At 38.9% G+C, this 18,235-nt stretch overlaps 2 protein-coding genes across 2 annotated transcripts in view; one reads left to right on the top strand and one right to left on the bottom strand.

Moving 5' to 3' along the window:
* EXOC5 (exocyst complex component 5) overlaps window positions 1-6,012 on the bottom strand; it is a 67,441-nt gene extending 61,429 nt beyond the window's left edge. Inside the window, 1 exon segment of the mRNA XM_017872213.1 lies at window positions 5,789-6,012. Coding sequence (XP_017727702.1) covers window positions 5,789-5,815 — 27 coding nt within the window. The 5' untranslated portion in view covers window positions 5,816-6,012.
* Window positions 6,013-6,054: 42 nt separating this feature from the next.
* AP5M1 (adaptor related protein complex 5 subunit mu 1) overlaps window positions 6,055-18,235 on the top strand; it is a 25,373-nt gene continuing 13,192 nt past the window's right edge. Inside the window, exons 1-3 of the mRNA XM_017872214.1 lie at window positions 6,055-6,551; window positions 11,673-12,318; window positions 17,564-17,791. Coding sequence (XP_017727703.1) covers window positions 6,478-6,551; window positions 11,673-12,318; window positions 17,564-17,791 — 948 coding nt within the window. The 5' untranslated portion in view covers window positions 6,055-6,477. The remainder of the gene's footprint in view (window positions 6,552-11,672; window positions 12,319-17,563; window positions 17,792-18,235) is intronic.

Below are 18,235 nucleotides of genomic sequence, written 5' to 3'. Positions count from 1 at the left end.
ATATTACTTCTTTCCCCTGCAAAGGTCCTTCTAATTTTCTCTATCACAGTTAATGAATCACCAACCACCTACTTTTCAAAGTTTACAAATTTGGAATTTTAACTCCTCAGTAATTGAATTATTTTAATTCTTCCTCCAAAATGTCTTTTCAAATTTCTTCTCTGTTGCCATTGAATTAGGTTAGAATTTCACCTGGCTAGATTAATCAGTCAACAGATAATTCTGGAACACTTACCAAATGACAACAATTATGTTAGGCTGCCCATGATCCCAATTTTCCCAGCTAACAATTTCTTCCCCCATCGACGGCCATTCTTCACACTAACATTAAAATTGCCTGTCTTCCTGACCCTTACCCAAAAAAAGTAAGGTCAGCCCTCTTGCATGATCTATAAAAGCCTTCTTAAAAATTCCCCCGGGCTGGGCCCAGTGGCTCATGCCTGTAATCTCAGCACCTTGGGAGGCCTGAGGCGGGAGGATCACTTGTGTCCTGGAGTTCGAGACTAGCCTGGGCAATATAGTGAGACTCCGTCCCTACAAAAAATAAAAAATTAGCCAAGCATGGTGGCACATGCCTGTAGTCCCAGCTACTTGGGAGGCTGAGGTGGGAGGATTGCCTGAGCCTAGGAGGTCAACATTGCAGTGAGCTGTGATTACACTACTGCACTCCAGCCTGGGTGACAGAGCAAAACCCTGTCTCAAAAAACAAAAAAACTGGCCAGGCACGGTGGCTCATGCTTGTAATCCCAGCACTTTGGGAGGCCAAGGCAGGTCGATTATGAGGTCAGGAGTTCGAGACCAGCCTGGCTAACACAATGAAAGCCCATCTCTACTAAAAATAAAAAGATTAGCCAGGCATGGTGGCAGGCACCTATAATCCCAGCTACCCAGGAGGCTGAGGCAGGAGAATAGCTTGAAACCAGAGGCGGAGGTTACAGTCAGCCGAGATCACGCGACTGCACTCCAGCCTGGGCAACAGAGCTAGACTCCTTCTCAAAAACAAAAAACAAAAAACCGAAAAACTGCCCTCGAACTCCTATGGTCTCAATGCCTTGCCACCACTCCCTGTTCTTAAAATATGCATATACACATCCTAACTCTTCTCAACTGCCTCACCTTACAACAAACTGGAGTCATCTTGTGTCTCTGCCTCGGAATACCCTTCTCCTGTTTGAAAAATCTCTACTCATCCATCAATATCCAATTTCTATATGCCATTACTAAATGAAACCTTCCCTAATAATCCCTGGAAAAGATTCTAACTCCCACTGCACTGTATTAATGTATTAACATGTCTGTCTCCCTCAATCAGATGCTTAACTCAACATCTTTTAACTCTAGTACCTGGAATAATGTCTGGCCTACACATTCATTCAATGTTTGCAGAATGAATACATTTTATCATATACATGACACTACAATTGGTAGCCAATGTCTATAAACACTTAACAACTAATATGGTTAAAATAAATAGCATTTCAGCACCTTGACAGTTAACGGGGGGGCTCCTTACTTGTATATCTCATGCTCATTAGTATACACCTGGCTAGCTAATTGAACAAGAGACATCATTTTCAACAAGTCTATTTAAACAGCTTTTGTAATTTAGTTTGAAAAATTAAGAGACAAATAAATGTGGGAAAATGTGTTCTTCAATATTCATACTCTAATTTGGAAGTCAAACAGCCATTACTATCACAGCCAAATTACCTGACCTCAAGCACTATTATCAAGGAACCTACATTTACAGAAAGAAAAAAAAAAATGAATTTTTAATCCTGGTATTTAGGATCTCCAAAATTAAACCCCAATTTACCTTACATGCCACTACTCCTCTTTATGTGTGCTATACTCCAGCCAAAATGAATGTTCCCCTCATCTCCAGGGCCTACAACCCTCCCTTTATGTCTTAGCTTTCATTGTCTGCTTTACTGAAAAGTCCCTCCACCCAGTTCCACAAACTCAAATCTAATTTTTCCTCTGTAGATAATTCAAATGATAATAATTCCTATGTAGATAATTCTAATCCTTTCTTCTAGAGGTAATCTTCCCGTCCTCTTGACACCTATGGCACTTTATCTAGACCTCTTTGAAACCACTTATAACCTTATTTTTAAGAGTATAGTATCATATGTCTACCTTCTCTCCCTCTATTTGCTAAGGACAGGTTCTATACTTAACTCAACATTTTCCAAAATATGTACCTTATAATTCACAAAATTAAGTTAACAAGCAGTGGAAAATAAAAGTCTCTTAAAAAAAGAAAAGAGTCTCATGGTGAACAAAGTTTGGGAAATGGACTTATCATCTTTAACATATTAAGGTACACTGCAAATCTCCAAGGAAACAGACTATGCTCATTTCCATAAGTTATTTGGCCACTGAACCCTGTTAGTTTTTTTGCGACACATCTCGTAGGATTAATATTTCTATGGCATGCCCTTTGAGGCATGCAGATAAAGTTCAAGAACTTTACCTTGAACCTTATAGGTACTCAACAAATATTTGTAGAATGAATGAATAATTAACCCTAGTTATTAACCAAGAACTCTCCCGTAACGGTAGTCTAAACAGAGAAAAGGGAAGATTCTTGAAGAATTATGGGGAAAAAATAAGCAAATGAGAAAAGAATGTCCTCGGTAGTACAATAAAAGGAGAAAGGAATATTTGCAACAATATAAAAAGAACTTCTGGTGGGGCATGGTGGCTCACACCTGTAATCCCAGCACCTTGGGGGGCCAAGGTGGGCAGATTGCTTAAGCCCAGGAGATCAAGACCAGCCTGGACAACATGGTGAAACCTTTTTTCTCCAAAACAATTTTAAAAATTAGCTGGGCGTGGTGGCAGGCACCTGTAGTCCCAGCTACTCTGGAGGCTAAGGTGGGAGGCTGGATTGTGCCCGGAGGGTAGAGGCTGCAGTGAGCAGTGATTACCCAACTGCACTACAGCCTGCGCAATAGAGCAAGACCGTGTCTCAAAAACAAAGAAAAGAAAATTTAAAAAGGAATTTCTGAGCCCAGCCACTTTGCATATGTAGAAGATACAATTTATCTACACCAGGTAAGAATCCTTATTCAGAATATCTATCCTGAGAAGATTTAAAAACACTGTACACGGATCTTTTCAGAAAGATCTGTCAACAAAAGTTGAAACTAAGAAGGTATTCTGAGAAACTTTCAGGATATACACTATTACAATAGACAAATCATCTATTACTAAATCATTTCGGTCAACTGAGGAAATATATTACAGTCCGATTTTGTTATATGAAGTTGTTTTCATTAAGTGTCATGGGACCAATAAGATTTTAAAAGAAGCATAGTTAACACAATGAAATTTCATGGATTCAAAAGCTTAATTTTGTTTTCATTTAACTTCTCTTAACATGAAAAGTGAAAGTACAATTCTATGTAATAGTGCATGAAAATCAGGATGAATAAAAACCAAACATCCTTGACTACATCCTGCCTTCTGTTTTCCACAGTTCTCCAGCTGGGACTAAGAAAGGGAAGCAGGGGGAAAAGATACTTCCTTTGACTTGTACTACAATCTAGATGCTATGGCAGTAGCTACAGGAAACTGAGCAGTGACAAGATTTGTTTTTCCTCTTCCCTCCAACGCCAAGACATCAACTTTTCACTCGGGGATGAAAACTTACTCAAGAGTAGAGTCCACTGTAGGGCTGGATTCATAGCAGTACCAGAAAAAATAAATGCACTTCTTAATTATAACTACTAAAATTTAATTATAACTATTATGCTTTTAATTTTGACGAAGCAACAAGCTACACATAGTCAAGAAAAAAAGTCACATAAGTTTTACGACCTATAAATGTTTAAATTTGTTCTAAAAACCCTCTGGCCTAAGGGTAGTCTAAGGGCTACTGCCTCTATTATCACTGAATCTTACTGGCTACCATGTAACTAGAGTCACTAAATTACGTTAAATCCTAATCTGGTTTAACTACTCAACCTAATGGCAGGACCCCAGAAAGCAAAATATATATTTCCCCACCTCCTCCCCTTCCCCACCAGGGAGAGGGAGAAAAAAAATCAAACATGTTTCCAAATAAGTTACCGAAATACTGCGGTCAAATATTTAAATAAAAATATACATAAGATGGTCCAAGGTACAACTGGAACTGGATTAACTCAAAGGATAATGTCTTATGAACTGTATGACAACATATATAATAGTTTTCTGTTAAGACCTGGCTTGTCAGCAAATACATTAATTGAAGATCTCATACAACTTCATCGCGTTCTCCCTCTATAAGATGTGAAAAATAAAACAAGGAACCACAGCACTACTTAGTACCCAGGGACACAGTAAAAGTTCCTAGCAGGAAAAGCATCTCCCCGATCTTGTGTCAATAAACAGATGGCACAATTTTGGAATTACAGAAATTAACGTAGCTTATCTCCCAACACTTAACTGAGAAAATACAGTATCTCTGAAGTCTTTCTTGTAATTACGATCCTTCATTCACAAATTACTGTCTTATTACAACTTATTATAACAATAACATATATTATTCCTCAAAAAAAGCACTGTCTATCCGAAAGCTGACTGATGTGCAAAATATAGTAACAATAACAAATGTAAAGTTCCATTTATTAAAACTGTGGCATTCAAATTGTAAGCCACAAAAACTGCTGAATCTTAGGCAGGAAAAGGATACCATTTTCACTTATGGAGACGTTCCCTATTGTGGATTACAGTCTTCTCAATCATTACACTTTTGTTATTCAATGTGAAATACAAGCATACACACACAAAAGGGGTCTTTCTTTCCTTTTTCTTGTGTGTTTTCATTTATTTCACAAAAGGAGATGCTTTATAAGTTTCATTGTTTTGTAGTCCCATTAGTTTTCCTATTCTATTATCTCAAACTTTTATCACAGCTTCTTACACCAGACTTCACGAAATTAAATTTTAAGGTTTAGATACTGAAAACGCTCGAGGAAAGACAGTATTCTCACTGTTACGTATTAAGGATTCTCCAGCTTGCAGTTAGGTGATTTTATAATACACGTAAATGAATATAATACACTTAAGGTGCATTATATATATGAAACGAAGTGTTCGTTTTATAGTGTTCATTTTGGTTTTATTTTATAATACACGTAAATGCTTTCAGTATATTATTATGTATTATACGAAATAAAGTGTTCACTTGAATTTTGCCTCCCTTCAGTCTAAAGAGATAAGTAGGCCTTTATTGTACCAAAAGAAAAAAAAATTGTCCCAGCCTTTTCAAATGTAAGGTTAAACTGGCAGGCCTATGAATGCTACCTGCAGCCTTACTAATGCAACAATTATTCAAAACGAGAAGCCCCCAAGAGTCACGATCTTAAGTGGCTTCCTGCTATTATTCCCGCAAGAATCCCAGCGACAAGACTCGCTCAACCTGAGGCTCCTGGCTCTCTTTCCTCGTCCTGAGTCAGCCCTTCCCACTACTCATCCCGAGTAGACATCTTCCAACACCCGAACCTTCCAGACTCCCCCTCTTACCCCCACAGAGAAAACCAACCCTCCTCCCTTCGGGCAGCCGGCTTCCCCTCTCGGCCGACCGGTCGCCCAACCCACCTCGGCCCCAAGCACCCCTCCCCCATTTCACGCTCCGCCCGCGCTAACACGGAGCTGCCACCCCAACCCTTCAGTTTCGCCTCTCTCTCCCGAGTGCTCCTCCTGGGTAGCCGGCAAACGCCCGCTCCTCGGCCCGCCCACCTAGCTGCCTACAAACCCCCCCGAGCCTGCCACTCCCTGAAGAGCCGCCGGGGCCCACCTCGAAGAGCTCGGCCGTGGTAGCCATCCCGGCCGGCTGAGAGGCTCGCCCTGCACTGGATGCCGTCTCCGCTTCACATGCTGCGCCTCAGAGGCGCGGCGCACAGGTCTCCGCTCGGCTCGCCAACCCTGGCTCCGGGCCGCCGCGGGCTCCCCCACTCCCCACAGATCCCAGGCGGGGCGGGAGAGCTGCCATGAAGCGAAGCCGCAAACGCCTGTCAGCTGCCTCCCGGCGCCACCCGCGCTGCTCCCATTGTCACCGCCTCATACGCCGGAAGTGGAACTGCGCGCGCCCCGGAGGTTGTCGGGAGGGGCCAGCGAAGAAAACTAGCGGCGGGCAATCCGAAAGGAGTCTCGACGCTACGGTATATGAGGAACTTTGATCCTTGCCGGCCACCATTCCGGAAGTGGAATTTAGAGGAAGAAAATACCAGAGCTGCTGGGGATAGGTAAATTTCTCAACGTTACAGGTTGGGGTTCTTAGAACTTTTTGTGGTGTGTGTTGGGCTAGAGCGACTCAGAAGTGTTAGTCACCTCACCTAAAAATAACCTCTCTGCTGAGCGCGACCGGTTTGTGGCGCAAGATGAGCCTCGGGGCTTCTGGTAAGAGTCCGTCTGAGAAAGCCGGTCTGCACTGTTCCTCGGTGGCGACCTTAATTATGAGATGAGCTAATGCTTTACTGACTTACCATGGCGCAGCGGGCAGTGTGGCTCATAAGTCACGAACCGGGAACTCCACTTTGTGGCACCGTGAGATTCTCCAGGTAAATGCAAATCTGAATCCTGATCGATGAAGTAGCATAGTTTTGTGGTGCTTCGTGGCCCAGGTTTGCCACGAATAGCTGCGTGACCTTGGGCTAGCCAGTTAACAGACCTCTGTTTTGTCTGTTAAATGGAGATTTTAATAGTCCTACCTTACAGTGTTGTGAGAATTGAGTTGATGACTCGTACATATTAAGTATTACGGTGTATGTTTAGTATTAGTATTGGATTTTAAAATGACCTCCGTCTGCTTAGGATTACAATGGAGATGACTAAGGGTAAACGTAGAAAATTTACTGAGCACTAAACATGTTTCAGATTTTTCAACATGCATTGACAAAATCATTCAGGAACATTTTATTCTACTGAAAAATCCATGCTAAGTTGCATCAGACTTTTTTATGTTGTTATTATTGCTATTTTTTCGAAACGGAGTCTCGCTCTGTCCCCCAGACTGGAGTGCAGTGGCGCGATCTCGGCTCACTGCAAGCTCCGCCTCCCAGGTTCACGCCTTTCTCCTGCTGCTCAGCCTCCGGAGTAGCTGGGACTACAGGCGCCCGCCACCACGCCCAGTTGATTTTTTGTATTTTTAGTAGAGACGGAGTTTCGCCATGTTAGCGAGGATGGTCTCGATCTCCTGACCTCGTGATCCACCCGCCTTGGCCTCCCAAAGTGCTGGGATTACAGGCGTGAGCCACCTTGCCCGACCCAGACTTTTATTTTTATCCTGTGAATTTGTGTCATTGGTAGAAATCATCTGTTTACAGTTCCTAATTGTTGAAGAAAATAGAAACAAAAAAATTAATTCGCTTTTTCATATATTGTGTTAAGTTGATCTGGTCCCACTTTTAGAATTTGCCGTGTGTAATCAAAATAGCTCTGTTAAGAGACTTATACAGTAACTCATTGTAAAATGTTGGTGGCAATCGACTGGGTCTGTTCACCTTTTTTTCTCTGGCCATTGATAGTTCTTTTTTGTCACAATTCGTTCTTCCCTGAAGAAAGCTTATAGTGAAGTAGCACCATAGTAGAATTGAGATCGAGGCAGAAAAAAAAATGATTGTAATTTTAAATGAAAATTGGTTGGCAATGAGGATATGAAAAATTCCTTCTTTGCAACCTAAACAGTTTTTGTTCCTGAGGGCATCAGAGTTGAAGTTTACCATTTCCCCGCAGGATTTCTGGCTGACACTAACCCCAACATTTGTTGTTGGACCTCAAATACAGGAGATTATATATATTCTTTAGTACATACTTTACCAGGAGCATCAGTCCATCCAAAGTATCTCTCATTTTACTTTGGTTACATATTCCCTTTGGTTACCTATTTCTAACTGCCGTTCCCCTCCCCTTGACAGGTAGCTCTTACGTCTTGGATGTTACCCTTTTTCATTGTATGCATTTTTCAAATTACATAATTAAATGTGCTTTAGACTTCACTTCCTAATGTTACATTTGTCAGATTTCTCAGCACTATTTTAAAGAAACATCCATGATACTTTGTGTTCATCTAAGGCAGCTTGCCCAATAGAATTCTTTATGATAATGGAAAGGAGAAATGTTCTTAATTTGTACTGGCTAATACTGTAGCCACTAGCCACAAGTACCTATTGAGCTTTTGAATTGCAGCTAGCATAACTGAGGAACTCAATTGTTACTTTTGGGTAATGTTAATTAATTTTTATTTAAGTTTAAATAGCCACATGTGGGTAGTTCTACTGTGTTGGACAGTGCAAATCTAGGCCATTGTTTTTTCTTGCTCTGTAGTACTCCGTGGTTCACATCCTACACATTTTACCTATCCCCTTTCCCTAGTGACGACCTCTCCCAAATTTGCCTCCAAAGAACACTGCCAAAGTATGCATCCTCAAATTGGTCCATGGGGCATGTCTATGCCGATTTTGACTAAAGACTGCCAAATAATCTGCACTTTCACCCACCTACGCACTCACCAGCAGCAAGAAGGAGTTCCTATATCTCCATTCTTTCCTAACATTTAATTTTTGCCAGTAAAGGACATCTTATTTTTGTTTGCATTTCTGTGTGTAATAATGATTGTTAGTCCTTTAAGTTTCCTTTACTGTGAATTGCCTGTACATGTCTTTTTTTCTTTCAAAGTTGCTTATTTTTTCCTCTGAATTTGTAGGAGTTTGTTTTGTATTCTTAATATTAGTCCTATGTCATTTTTAGAAAGTACTGATATTTTCTTTAATTTTACCATCGTCAATTAACTTTATGTTTCCCTTGATTAAACAGAAATCACTAATTTTGATGCAATCGAAGTAGTCGCTTTTGGGAATTTGTTGAAGTTTTTTCTTACCCATATTTCCCGAAAATATCTTCCTACAGTATCTTCTCTTAACTTTATAATTTCGTCTGTTACATTTAGGTCTTTAACCCATATGTAGTCCATCTTTGGATATGGCGTTAAGTAGGAATCCCATTTCGTTTTTCTCTGTACTGTGGATCCGTTTTTCTGACACCATCTTTTAAGCAGTATGTCATGTCTTCATTAACTTGTGAGGCTATTGATAATGTTAGTTATGTCTCCTCATATAAATGTTGGTTTGTCTCAGTTCTAGTACTTTGTCTTTCTTGTGCCAATAACATATCTGTTGCTTTTGTAGCTCACCTTAATATCTCATAGAGGTAAACTTTTTACTGCTTAAAAAAATAAGTTTCTTAAATCCTAGTTTTCAGAATGAATTTTAACTATGATCAGGATATTATTTCAGAATAAAAAGTCAGATAGGTCTGGATGGGCTTTTCAATACATTTATGGAGGTAGCAAGTTGGGTTCAAATAATTTAATTCTGTATCATTGAATGACTTAGTTAAATTTTATTATATTTTCAGTTTTCTAACTTCTTGGGGCAGGTGTTAGAGCTACACAGATATGCACTGACATGTTATAAGTGTCAATAAGTGGCCAATATTTAAGATTTAAGAAGGCAAATGATATTTTCTCTATCTAAGTACTTATTTCCCATAACAAAACTTGGTTAAAATTCTGGTTTAAAGGTTTCCTTTCCAGATAATAATGGCATCCAGTTACCTCTGGCTTAGGTCAGTATCATACCCCGTAGTTGGTAGATTCATTTAAGCTTTGAATCCTGTTTTAGAAAAAGCATATAATAAATTAGAAATGATAGGTTGAGTCATCCAACAAAATATTCATTGAACACATATTGAGACATTGTATAAGGTCCCAGATTAACTTATCTTCACAGGCAGTTGTGAAATTTTTATACTTAAGAACTTTAATGATCCTCCAGAAAATTAGATAATAAGAGATTGGACTACAGTTTAGTCCAGAGAGCTCTACTATTCATATGCAGAGATTTAGATAAACAAATGGCATTAACCTGCTATGCCATGTCATTACTGGTGTGCTACCTGATTCTTCCCCTTTCTCAATCAAGAAAATGTATCAGAATGTAAGTGAGATTTACCTACACATGGGTAACTGCTTTTGGGTTTTTTTGGTTGGTTGGTGGTTTTTTTGTTTGTTTGTTTTGTGGTTTTTTTTTTTTTTTTTTTTTTTTTGAGATGGAGTCTCACTCTGTTGCCCAGGCTGGAGTGCAATGGCAAGATCTCGGCTCAGCTCACTGCAACCTCCACCTCCCGGGTTCAAGATTCTCCTGCCTCAGCCTCCCGAGTAGCTGGGATCACAGGCATGCACCACTACACCCAGCTAATTTGTGTATTTTTAGTAAAGACAGGGTTTCACCATGTTAGCCAGGCTGGTCTCAAACTCCTGCCCTCAAGTGATCTGCCCACCTCAGCCTCCCGAAGTGCTGGGTGAGCCATTGCACCCAGCCTACATATAGATAACTTTGAATACATTCTTATATATTTTTAAAATATTAGTAAACATCAATATTTTTTAGCAAAAACTGTTTTAGCCAGGTATGTTTTGACTCTCGGTAAAACTGCTGATTTGTTGCCACCCTTTTATTTACAAACAAGAAGATAGGCTAAGGGAAGTTAAGTGATTTACTCAAAAGTTAACAGCTGATAAATGACATTGTTCTGGACTTTGGAGTGGAGATAGAAGGAATGAGGAAAAGTACATATTTTGGAACTGAGAAACTGTGATCTAACAGATTTCTGTAAATAAGCAAAAACATCTTCTGTTTCTAACCAAAGAAAAGATAAATTAGTAACTGCTTACTGTTCAACTTAGCACATGCAAAAACATTCTGATTTTATTCTTTTTTTTTTTTTGAGACGGGTCTTGCTCTGTCACCCAGGCTGGAGTGCAGTGGCTGGATCTCAGCTCACTGCAAGCTCCGCCTCCCGGGTTCATGCCATTCTCCTGCCTCAGCCTCCTGAGTAGCTGGGACTACAGGCGCGGCCACCTCGCCCGGCTAATTGTTTGTATTTTTAGTAGAGATGAGGTTTCACCGTGTTAGCCAGGATGGTCTCTATCTCCTGACCTCGTGATCCGCCCGTCTCGGCCTCCCAAAGTGCTGGGATTACAGGCTTGAGCCACCGCGCCCGGCCTATTCTTTTTTGTTACCTAAAAGTATCTTCCAGGGCCATAGAGATAAACCATTATTACTAAAATGATCTTCCTTGTTTTTGTAGGGATTGGCAAGAAGACTCAGGGTACCTGTCATTCACTATAGGTTGAGTAGAATAGAACATTCCTTTTAAAATTGTACCATCTCAACTAATGAATCCAAAATTGTGGAGGGTTAAATTGAACCACTTTGTTAGTCCTGCTGTAGCTATTAAGACAGAATCAGAAGAAAAAAAGTTATTATAGATGCCTAAAATGGTTCAAGTATATACTCCTTGCTGACCAAGATGATATCTGAGTGGCTGAGAGACAAGGATTTTGAATTAGAATCATGTACTCTACCTAAACTAAATAACTAAATTGAATTAAGCATTTTCAATAATGGATTATATACCAAATATGAAAGTTACTCTAATAGTAACTTAATGGGCATTATAATTTTTTGGTTGTTGGCATTTGTGGTTGTGTGTATGTATTTGTTTCTTATGTATTTTATTATTATTACTGTTTGCCTTATATTTGGGAGTTTTAAAAAAATTCTTTCATCTTGGTTTTACTTGGAAGAATCACTTATAATGTTTCTGTTTCCATAATGCAGGCGGTATCCAACTGTTGAAAAACGAGCCAGAGTCTTCAATGGAGCAAGTTATGTGCCTATTCCCGAAGATGGTCCCTTTCTTAAAGCACTGCTCTTTGAACTTAGATTATTGGATGATGATAAAGACTTTGTTGAGAGTCGTGATAGCTGTTCACGCATCAATAAAACATCCATTTATGGGCTCTTGATAGGAGGTGAAGAACTCTGGCCAGTTGTTGCTTTTCTGAAGAATGACATTATATATGCTTGTGTTCCACTAGTTGAACAAACTCTGTCCCCTCGTCCGCCATTAATTAGTGTTAGTGGAGTTTCACAAGGCTTTGAATTTCTTTTTGGGATACAGGATTTTCTTTATTCGGGTCAAAAAAATGACTCTGAGCTAAATACAAAATTGAGCCAGTTGCCTGACTTGCTTCTGCAGGCTTGTCCATTTGGCACTTTATTAGATGCCAACTTACAGAATTCATTAGATAATACCAATTTTGCATCTGTGACTCAGCCACAAAAACAGCCAGCTTGGAAAACTGGAACGTACAAAGGAAAACCACAAGTTTCTATTTCTATCACTGAAAAGGTAAAATCCATGCAGTATGATAAACAGGGTATAGCGGATACATGGCAAGTTGTTGGAACAGTGACTTGCAAGGTGAGATTTTTCTCTGGTATTTGCTTTATTGTTTTATTTAACATATGGAGAAAGTTAAATTTGCTAGTTGTGTTTTAAATAACATTTTTTATTTTCATCTTAGGCAGCAGTTGTTAAATGGGAGAGTCATGTAAAATTTTATGTTGTCTTTTTGTATTCCTTACCAATTATATTAGTTATCTGTGGCTGAGTAAAGAATTGTCTCATTGTCCCCAAAATAGACATTTATTATTTTCCTAGTTTCTGTGGGGAAACTCTACACTGGGAACTTTCAGTGTAGAGTCACTCATGAAGTTGCAGTCAGGTTTTCAGTTGAGACTATAGGCATCTGAAGGTCTGACTGAGCCTGGAAAATCTACTTGCAAGATGACTCACTCACATGGCTAACAAGTTGGTCCTAGTTATTGGAGGAAGGCCTTAGTTCCTTTCCACATGGACTTCTCAACTGGCTGCTTAAGTGTCCTCACACTTGGTGACTGGCTTCCCTCAGACCAGATGATCTGAGAGAGAGAGAGAGAGGAGAGAGAGAGACGGACAGCCAGGCAGAAGCGATTATTTTTATTACCTAGCCTGGGAGGTTACACTTCCACTACTTTCTGTTCAGTAGAAGCAGGTCATTAAGTGGTCCATATTCAAGGGGCATGGAATTAAGCTCCACCTATGAAAAGAATAACATCAAATAACTTCAGAACATACTTTAAAGTCACCACTACTATTTTCCATTTTCTTTAGGGGGTGAAATTGACATCTCTGGCATATCTAAAATTATATTGAAGGACTCTTATTTAAATAAGTCATTAGATTAATATTGGGTTCTCTGTAGAAATAGAAAATAGGAGAAGACAATGGAAATAACAATACAGTTAGTGGTGATTAATGCCATGTTGAATAATGATTGAAAATAAAATCCTCCAGGTAAACTTTCTACAAGTTTATATTAATAGTGTTCTCGTTTCTTTATTTTTCTTTCTTCCTTTATTCCCTGCAGTTACATATATTTTTTATATGTCAAATTTAATGTGTGGCTGTAGATAAATCTGATAGATAAAACTAGAGTTCAAGAGCAGAGAATTAGAACAGTCCTGACGGAAATATTGGGTCTATCTTTTTTTTTTATCCTGTTTAACGTTAAAGTTATGTAAAAGTTTTTGTGCCTATTTTAAACTCATATCTATCGTAGTCAAAAATACACTCCAGTTACTCACTTTCTTAGAAATAACTATTGTAAATGGCTCCAAAATTGAGGTGTTCATGGATTATGTCATTCTTAAGTTTTAAAGTAGTTGAATCTTTTTTCTCATAAGTTCAATGAAATGAAAATAGAAAAATAGGGCCCGGCACAGTGGCTCACTCCTGTAACCCAGCACTTTGGGAGGCCAAGGCAGGCAAATCATTTGAGGTCAGGAGTTTGAGACCAGCCTGACCAACATGGCGAAACCTTTCTCTACTAAAAATACAAAAATGAGCCAGGCGTGATGGAGCACACCTGTAATCCCAGCTACTCAGGAGCCTGAGGCATGAGAATCACTTGAACCTGGGAGGCAGAAGCTGCAGTGAGCCAAGATTGTGCCACTGCACTCCAGCCTGGGTGACAGAGGTAGACTCTGTCTTAAAAAAAATAAAATAGAAAAATTCACCAATTCTATTTTTTTTCCATTCTGTAGCAATAAATAGGGAATATGTTATTTATGATATAATGCTAATTAATACCATGGCATTTAATGTCTCTGTTCGTTGATAGGCTGACTGCAGTTTACTCTTAGGAGAATTTGAGATTGGTTCCTACTCTTAGTCCTGATACAGATTATCATGATGGGCAATTTTCTTATTTAAAAAATGTTCTTAAGGGAAAAAAAAGGGGGTATACCTTAACCTACATGCTAAATGTTTCTTTAAGGTTGTATGTACATAATATAACTGTTAGCCAGACATTCTTTAAGTACTTCCGAAACTTACTGTTTAAAGGAATTTTATTGTGAAGCCCAATGTAAATGGAAATAATCATCTTCATTTTATCCTACTCTGGTAGAAAACCAGAGCCAAAGGCCAGTGGTCCAAAGTTCTAGACCTCATTCTTCCAATAATTTTCTGTATGTCTTTAGAAAGTTACACAATTTTGTGAATCTTTTCTCATTTTTAAAATGAGATAAACTCTTAGGTGCCTTTTTTTTTCTTTAATAACTTTTATTGCTAAAGTTGGGTTTACATATGCCAGATTGGTTTAAAGGGTAGTACACCAATTCCTTCTAGAATGGATGTTCTCATCCTATAGTAAATAACTGGTGATCCGGCATTTTAAGTGCCCAGATAGATTCATTGGCGGGTTCCATGATGGCTGATGTTTCTCTGACCCTTTACAAATGTTAAGAGTAAATACCATTGTAATTTAATAATATTCAGTTTATACTTAGTATAAATTAAGTATAAATATTATTAAATTATAATGGTATTTACTATTGATGTTTGCTTATTTTGTCTCCATAAATATCTATCAAAAACAAAACTACTTTTCATTTGTTCTTATTAGTTCACATATAGAAAATAGCAGATGGTTTGAAAGTTAAAACCCTAAAAATTTTTTTTAAGTTTTAAAGTAAAATTATATGGCATATTTATTTTAATGTGACTAACATTGTTGTAATTGTCACTGACAGACCTTATAAAGGCACTAATTATATGTAGTACTCTTCGTAATGCCTGCCTGCTAAGTACTTACATTGTATAGCAGATACGTAATGAATTCCCACACATGTCAAATATTAGATAAAACATTAAAAGTGAAACATTTCATGTTAGAAATTGAAAACAAAAGTAGGTTTATAATTAGAAAAAGATAGCCACTCAGCAAACATTTTTTATTACTGTTTTCTATGCATAGAAATGTGTCAGGCACTAGAGGTACTAAGAAAAATGTAACAATTCTTGTTTCAAAGAATTTAAAGCTTGAAAAGAGAAATGGACCAGATACCTGTAGATAGTGGACAGTTAATGCATGGTGCAATCTATGTATATGATAGTGCATTAGGAGCTAAGTGTTATGCTTTCAGAGTTCACTAACTCTTAAAATATTGTGTAGTTCTGGTGAAACAGAAGATACCAATAATTATTATGGGGCTCAGTTGGTCAGTTTGATCCAGGCTTTAATAGAGGTGAATTTCAAGAGAGAGGTACAAAGACCCTGACTACCTACACAAACACAAGTAAAGTATGTCAGTCTGGTTGGGCCAGAAGAAGCCACTGTAAGATTTATGGGAGTAAAGATGTTTAACATAGAAATTAGGGCTTATTCAAGAAGCACTGAGGAAATAAGTCTTTGATCCTCTAGCTATAGCCTTTCAGAAACAGTCACTGAGGAGATAGTCAAATCAAAAGTTCACAAAGAAGTCTGAAAAACTGTCATGTCTGTCTGTTAATGACCTCACAGAGGAAATTCAAGGAAAGGTCCACAGAAGTGTAGCATCTGGCCACTTTGGCCTTGAAGTAGGAGTTCAAGGACAGGTTTGAGAAGCTGACCTATCTGGCTTCAAGGAACTTTCAAGAAAAGTTACTTCCTTTCCTCTTTTCCCTTGTGAATCTCTCATGAGTACCTCTCATTGGCAAACTAACCCAGACTACATAGGGAAGAAGATCCTGGGCTTCTCTACATAGCAAAGGTAGGCTGTAGAGGTGATACAGAGTGTAATACTTCACAGAGAGCATCAAATGAGCTAAGACATGAAGAATGAAAGCATTTACAGGGAGAAAACATTGCAGCTGGGAAGGAATAGCACATGCAAAGGTGCATTTGGAGGTATAAGACAGTATGGTTTATTTAGGAAAATGCAAGAATCCAATATGACTACATGTAAGTTGCAGGGTAGAAAATTATTAAGGAGGTAGATTTAAAAACAACCCCATTGAAAAGTGGGCAAAAGGCATGTACAGACACTTGCCAAAAGAAGACCTACATGCAGCCAACAAACATGAAAAAAAGCTCAACATCACTGATCATTTGAGAAATGCAAATCAAAACCACAATGAGATACCATCCAACACCAGTCAGAATGACTATTATTAAAAAGTTAAAAAACAACAGGTGCTCACAAGATTGCAGAGAAAAAGGAACACTTTTACGGTGTTGGTAAGAGTGTAAATTAGTTTAACCATTGTGGAAGACTGTGGCAATTCCTCAAAGACATTGAGGCAGAAATACCGTTTGACCCAGCTATTCCATTATTGGGTATATACCCAAAGAAACACAAATCATTCTGCTATGAAGATACATACACACGTATGTTCATTGCAGCACTATTCACAATAGTAAAGACATGGAATCAACATAAGTGCCTATCAATGATAGATTGAATAAAGAAAATGTGGTACATATACACCATAGAATACTGTGCAGCCATAAAAAGGAATGAGATCATGTCCTTTGCACGGACATGGATGGAGCTAGAAATCATTATTCTCAGCAAATTAATGCAGGAACAGAAAACCAAACACCACATGTTGTCACTTATAAGTGGGAGCTGAATGACGAGACCACACGGTCACGGTGGGGGAACGACCACACTGGGGCCTGTTAGTTGGGGAGGTTAGGGGAGGGAGAGCATCAGGAAGAACAGCAAATGGATTCTGGGCTTAATACCTAGGTGATGGGATGATCTGTGCAACAAAACACCATGGTACACGTTTACCTAGGTAACAAACCTGCACATCCTGCACATGTACCCCAAAACTTAAAAGTTGAAGGAAAATAAAAAGGAGGTAGATAAGAGCCAAACAATGAAAGGCTTTACAAGTAATTCAGAATTGAAGTAGAATCACTGAAAGGATTTGAGCATGGAAAAGTATAATAAAATTATGTTTCATTAAGATAGCTCTGGCATGGAGAGCTAGGAGGATGGAGGATTAGAGGACCGATTATAGGAAAACAAGTCCAGAAATATTTAGTGGGCTGTGGCAGAAATTGTAAGGGCCCGTATTAATGTGGTTCAACAGGAATGGAGAAAATTCAGCGGATTTAAATTATCTTTGTAAGAGCTTTAGAGATAAGCAATGGAGTCTATGAGGGCCCTCCTGGTCTCTGGCTTGGGTGTGTAAGAACATGATAAAACCATTAATAAGAACACAGAAAGCAAAGAGAATAATACCTAGAGAAAAGTGAGTTAATTGGGGAAAATGACTTTGATAAATTTTGAGAAGCCTGAAACAGACATTTGCTTCTGAGATTTTGGTGATAATCTTTCTGTTTGCATTTCAGTGTGATTTGGAAGGAATCATGCCAAATGTTACCATCAGCTTGAATCTCCCTACCAATGGATCTCCACTTCAAGATATTCTAGTTCATCCTTGTGTAACTTCTCTTGACTCTGCAATTCTGACTTCTAGTAGTATTGATGCAATGGATGACTCTGCATTTAGTGGGCCTTACAAATTTCCATTCACTCCACCTTTAGAGTCATTCAACTTATGCTACTACACTTCCCAGGTAAACAACCCTAGAATAGTTGAGAGTTTGCTGATCTTTATATTCATAAATACTATTGATAAGTAAATGATTCATACTCTTGGTATGAGAACTTAGAAAAAGTTCTATTTATCAGACAATAATTGATGAATGAAGATGAAGATTGAGGCCAGGCACCGTGGCTCATGCCTGTAATCCCAGCACTTTGGGAGGCTGAGGCGGGTGGATCACTTGAGGTCAGGAGTTCAAGGCCAGCCTGCCAACATGGTGAAACCTTGTCTCTACTAAAAATACAAAAAGTTAGCCAGGCATGGTGTCGTGCGCCTGTAGTCCCACCTACTTGGGCGGCCGAGGCAGGAGAATCGCTTGAACCCAGGTGGCGGAGGTTGCAGTGAGCCAAGATTGCACCAGTGCACTCCAGCCTGGGTGACAGAGTGAGACTCCATCCCAAAAAAAAAAAAAAAG

Source organism: Rhinopithecus bieti, unplaced genomic scaffold (genome assembly GCF_001698545.2).
Source record: "Rhinopithecus bieti isolate Rb0 unplaced genomic scaffold, ASM169854v2 scaffold_6717, whole genome shotgun sequence".
Lineage (NCBI taxonomy): Eukaryota > Metazoa > Chordata > Mammalia > Primates > Cercopithecidae > Rhinopithecus > Rhinopithecus bieti.
Note: the sequence above shows the minus strand (reverse complement) of the source record. Positions and strands in the feature narration are given on the sequence as shown.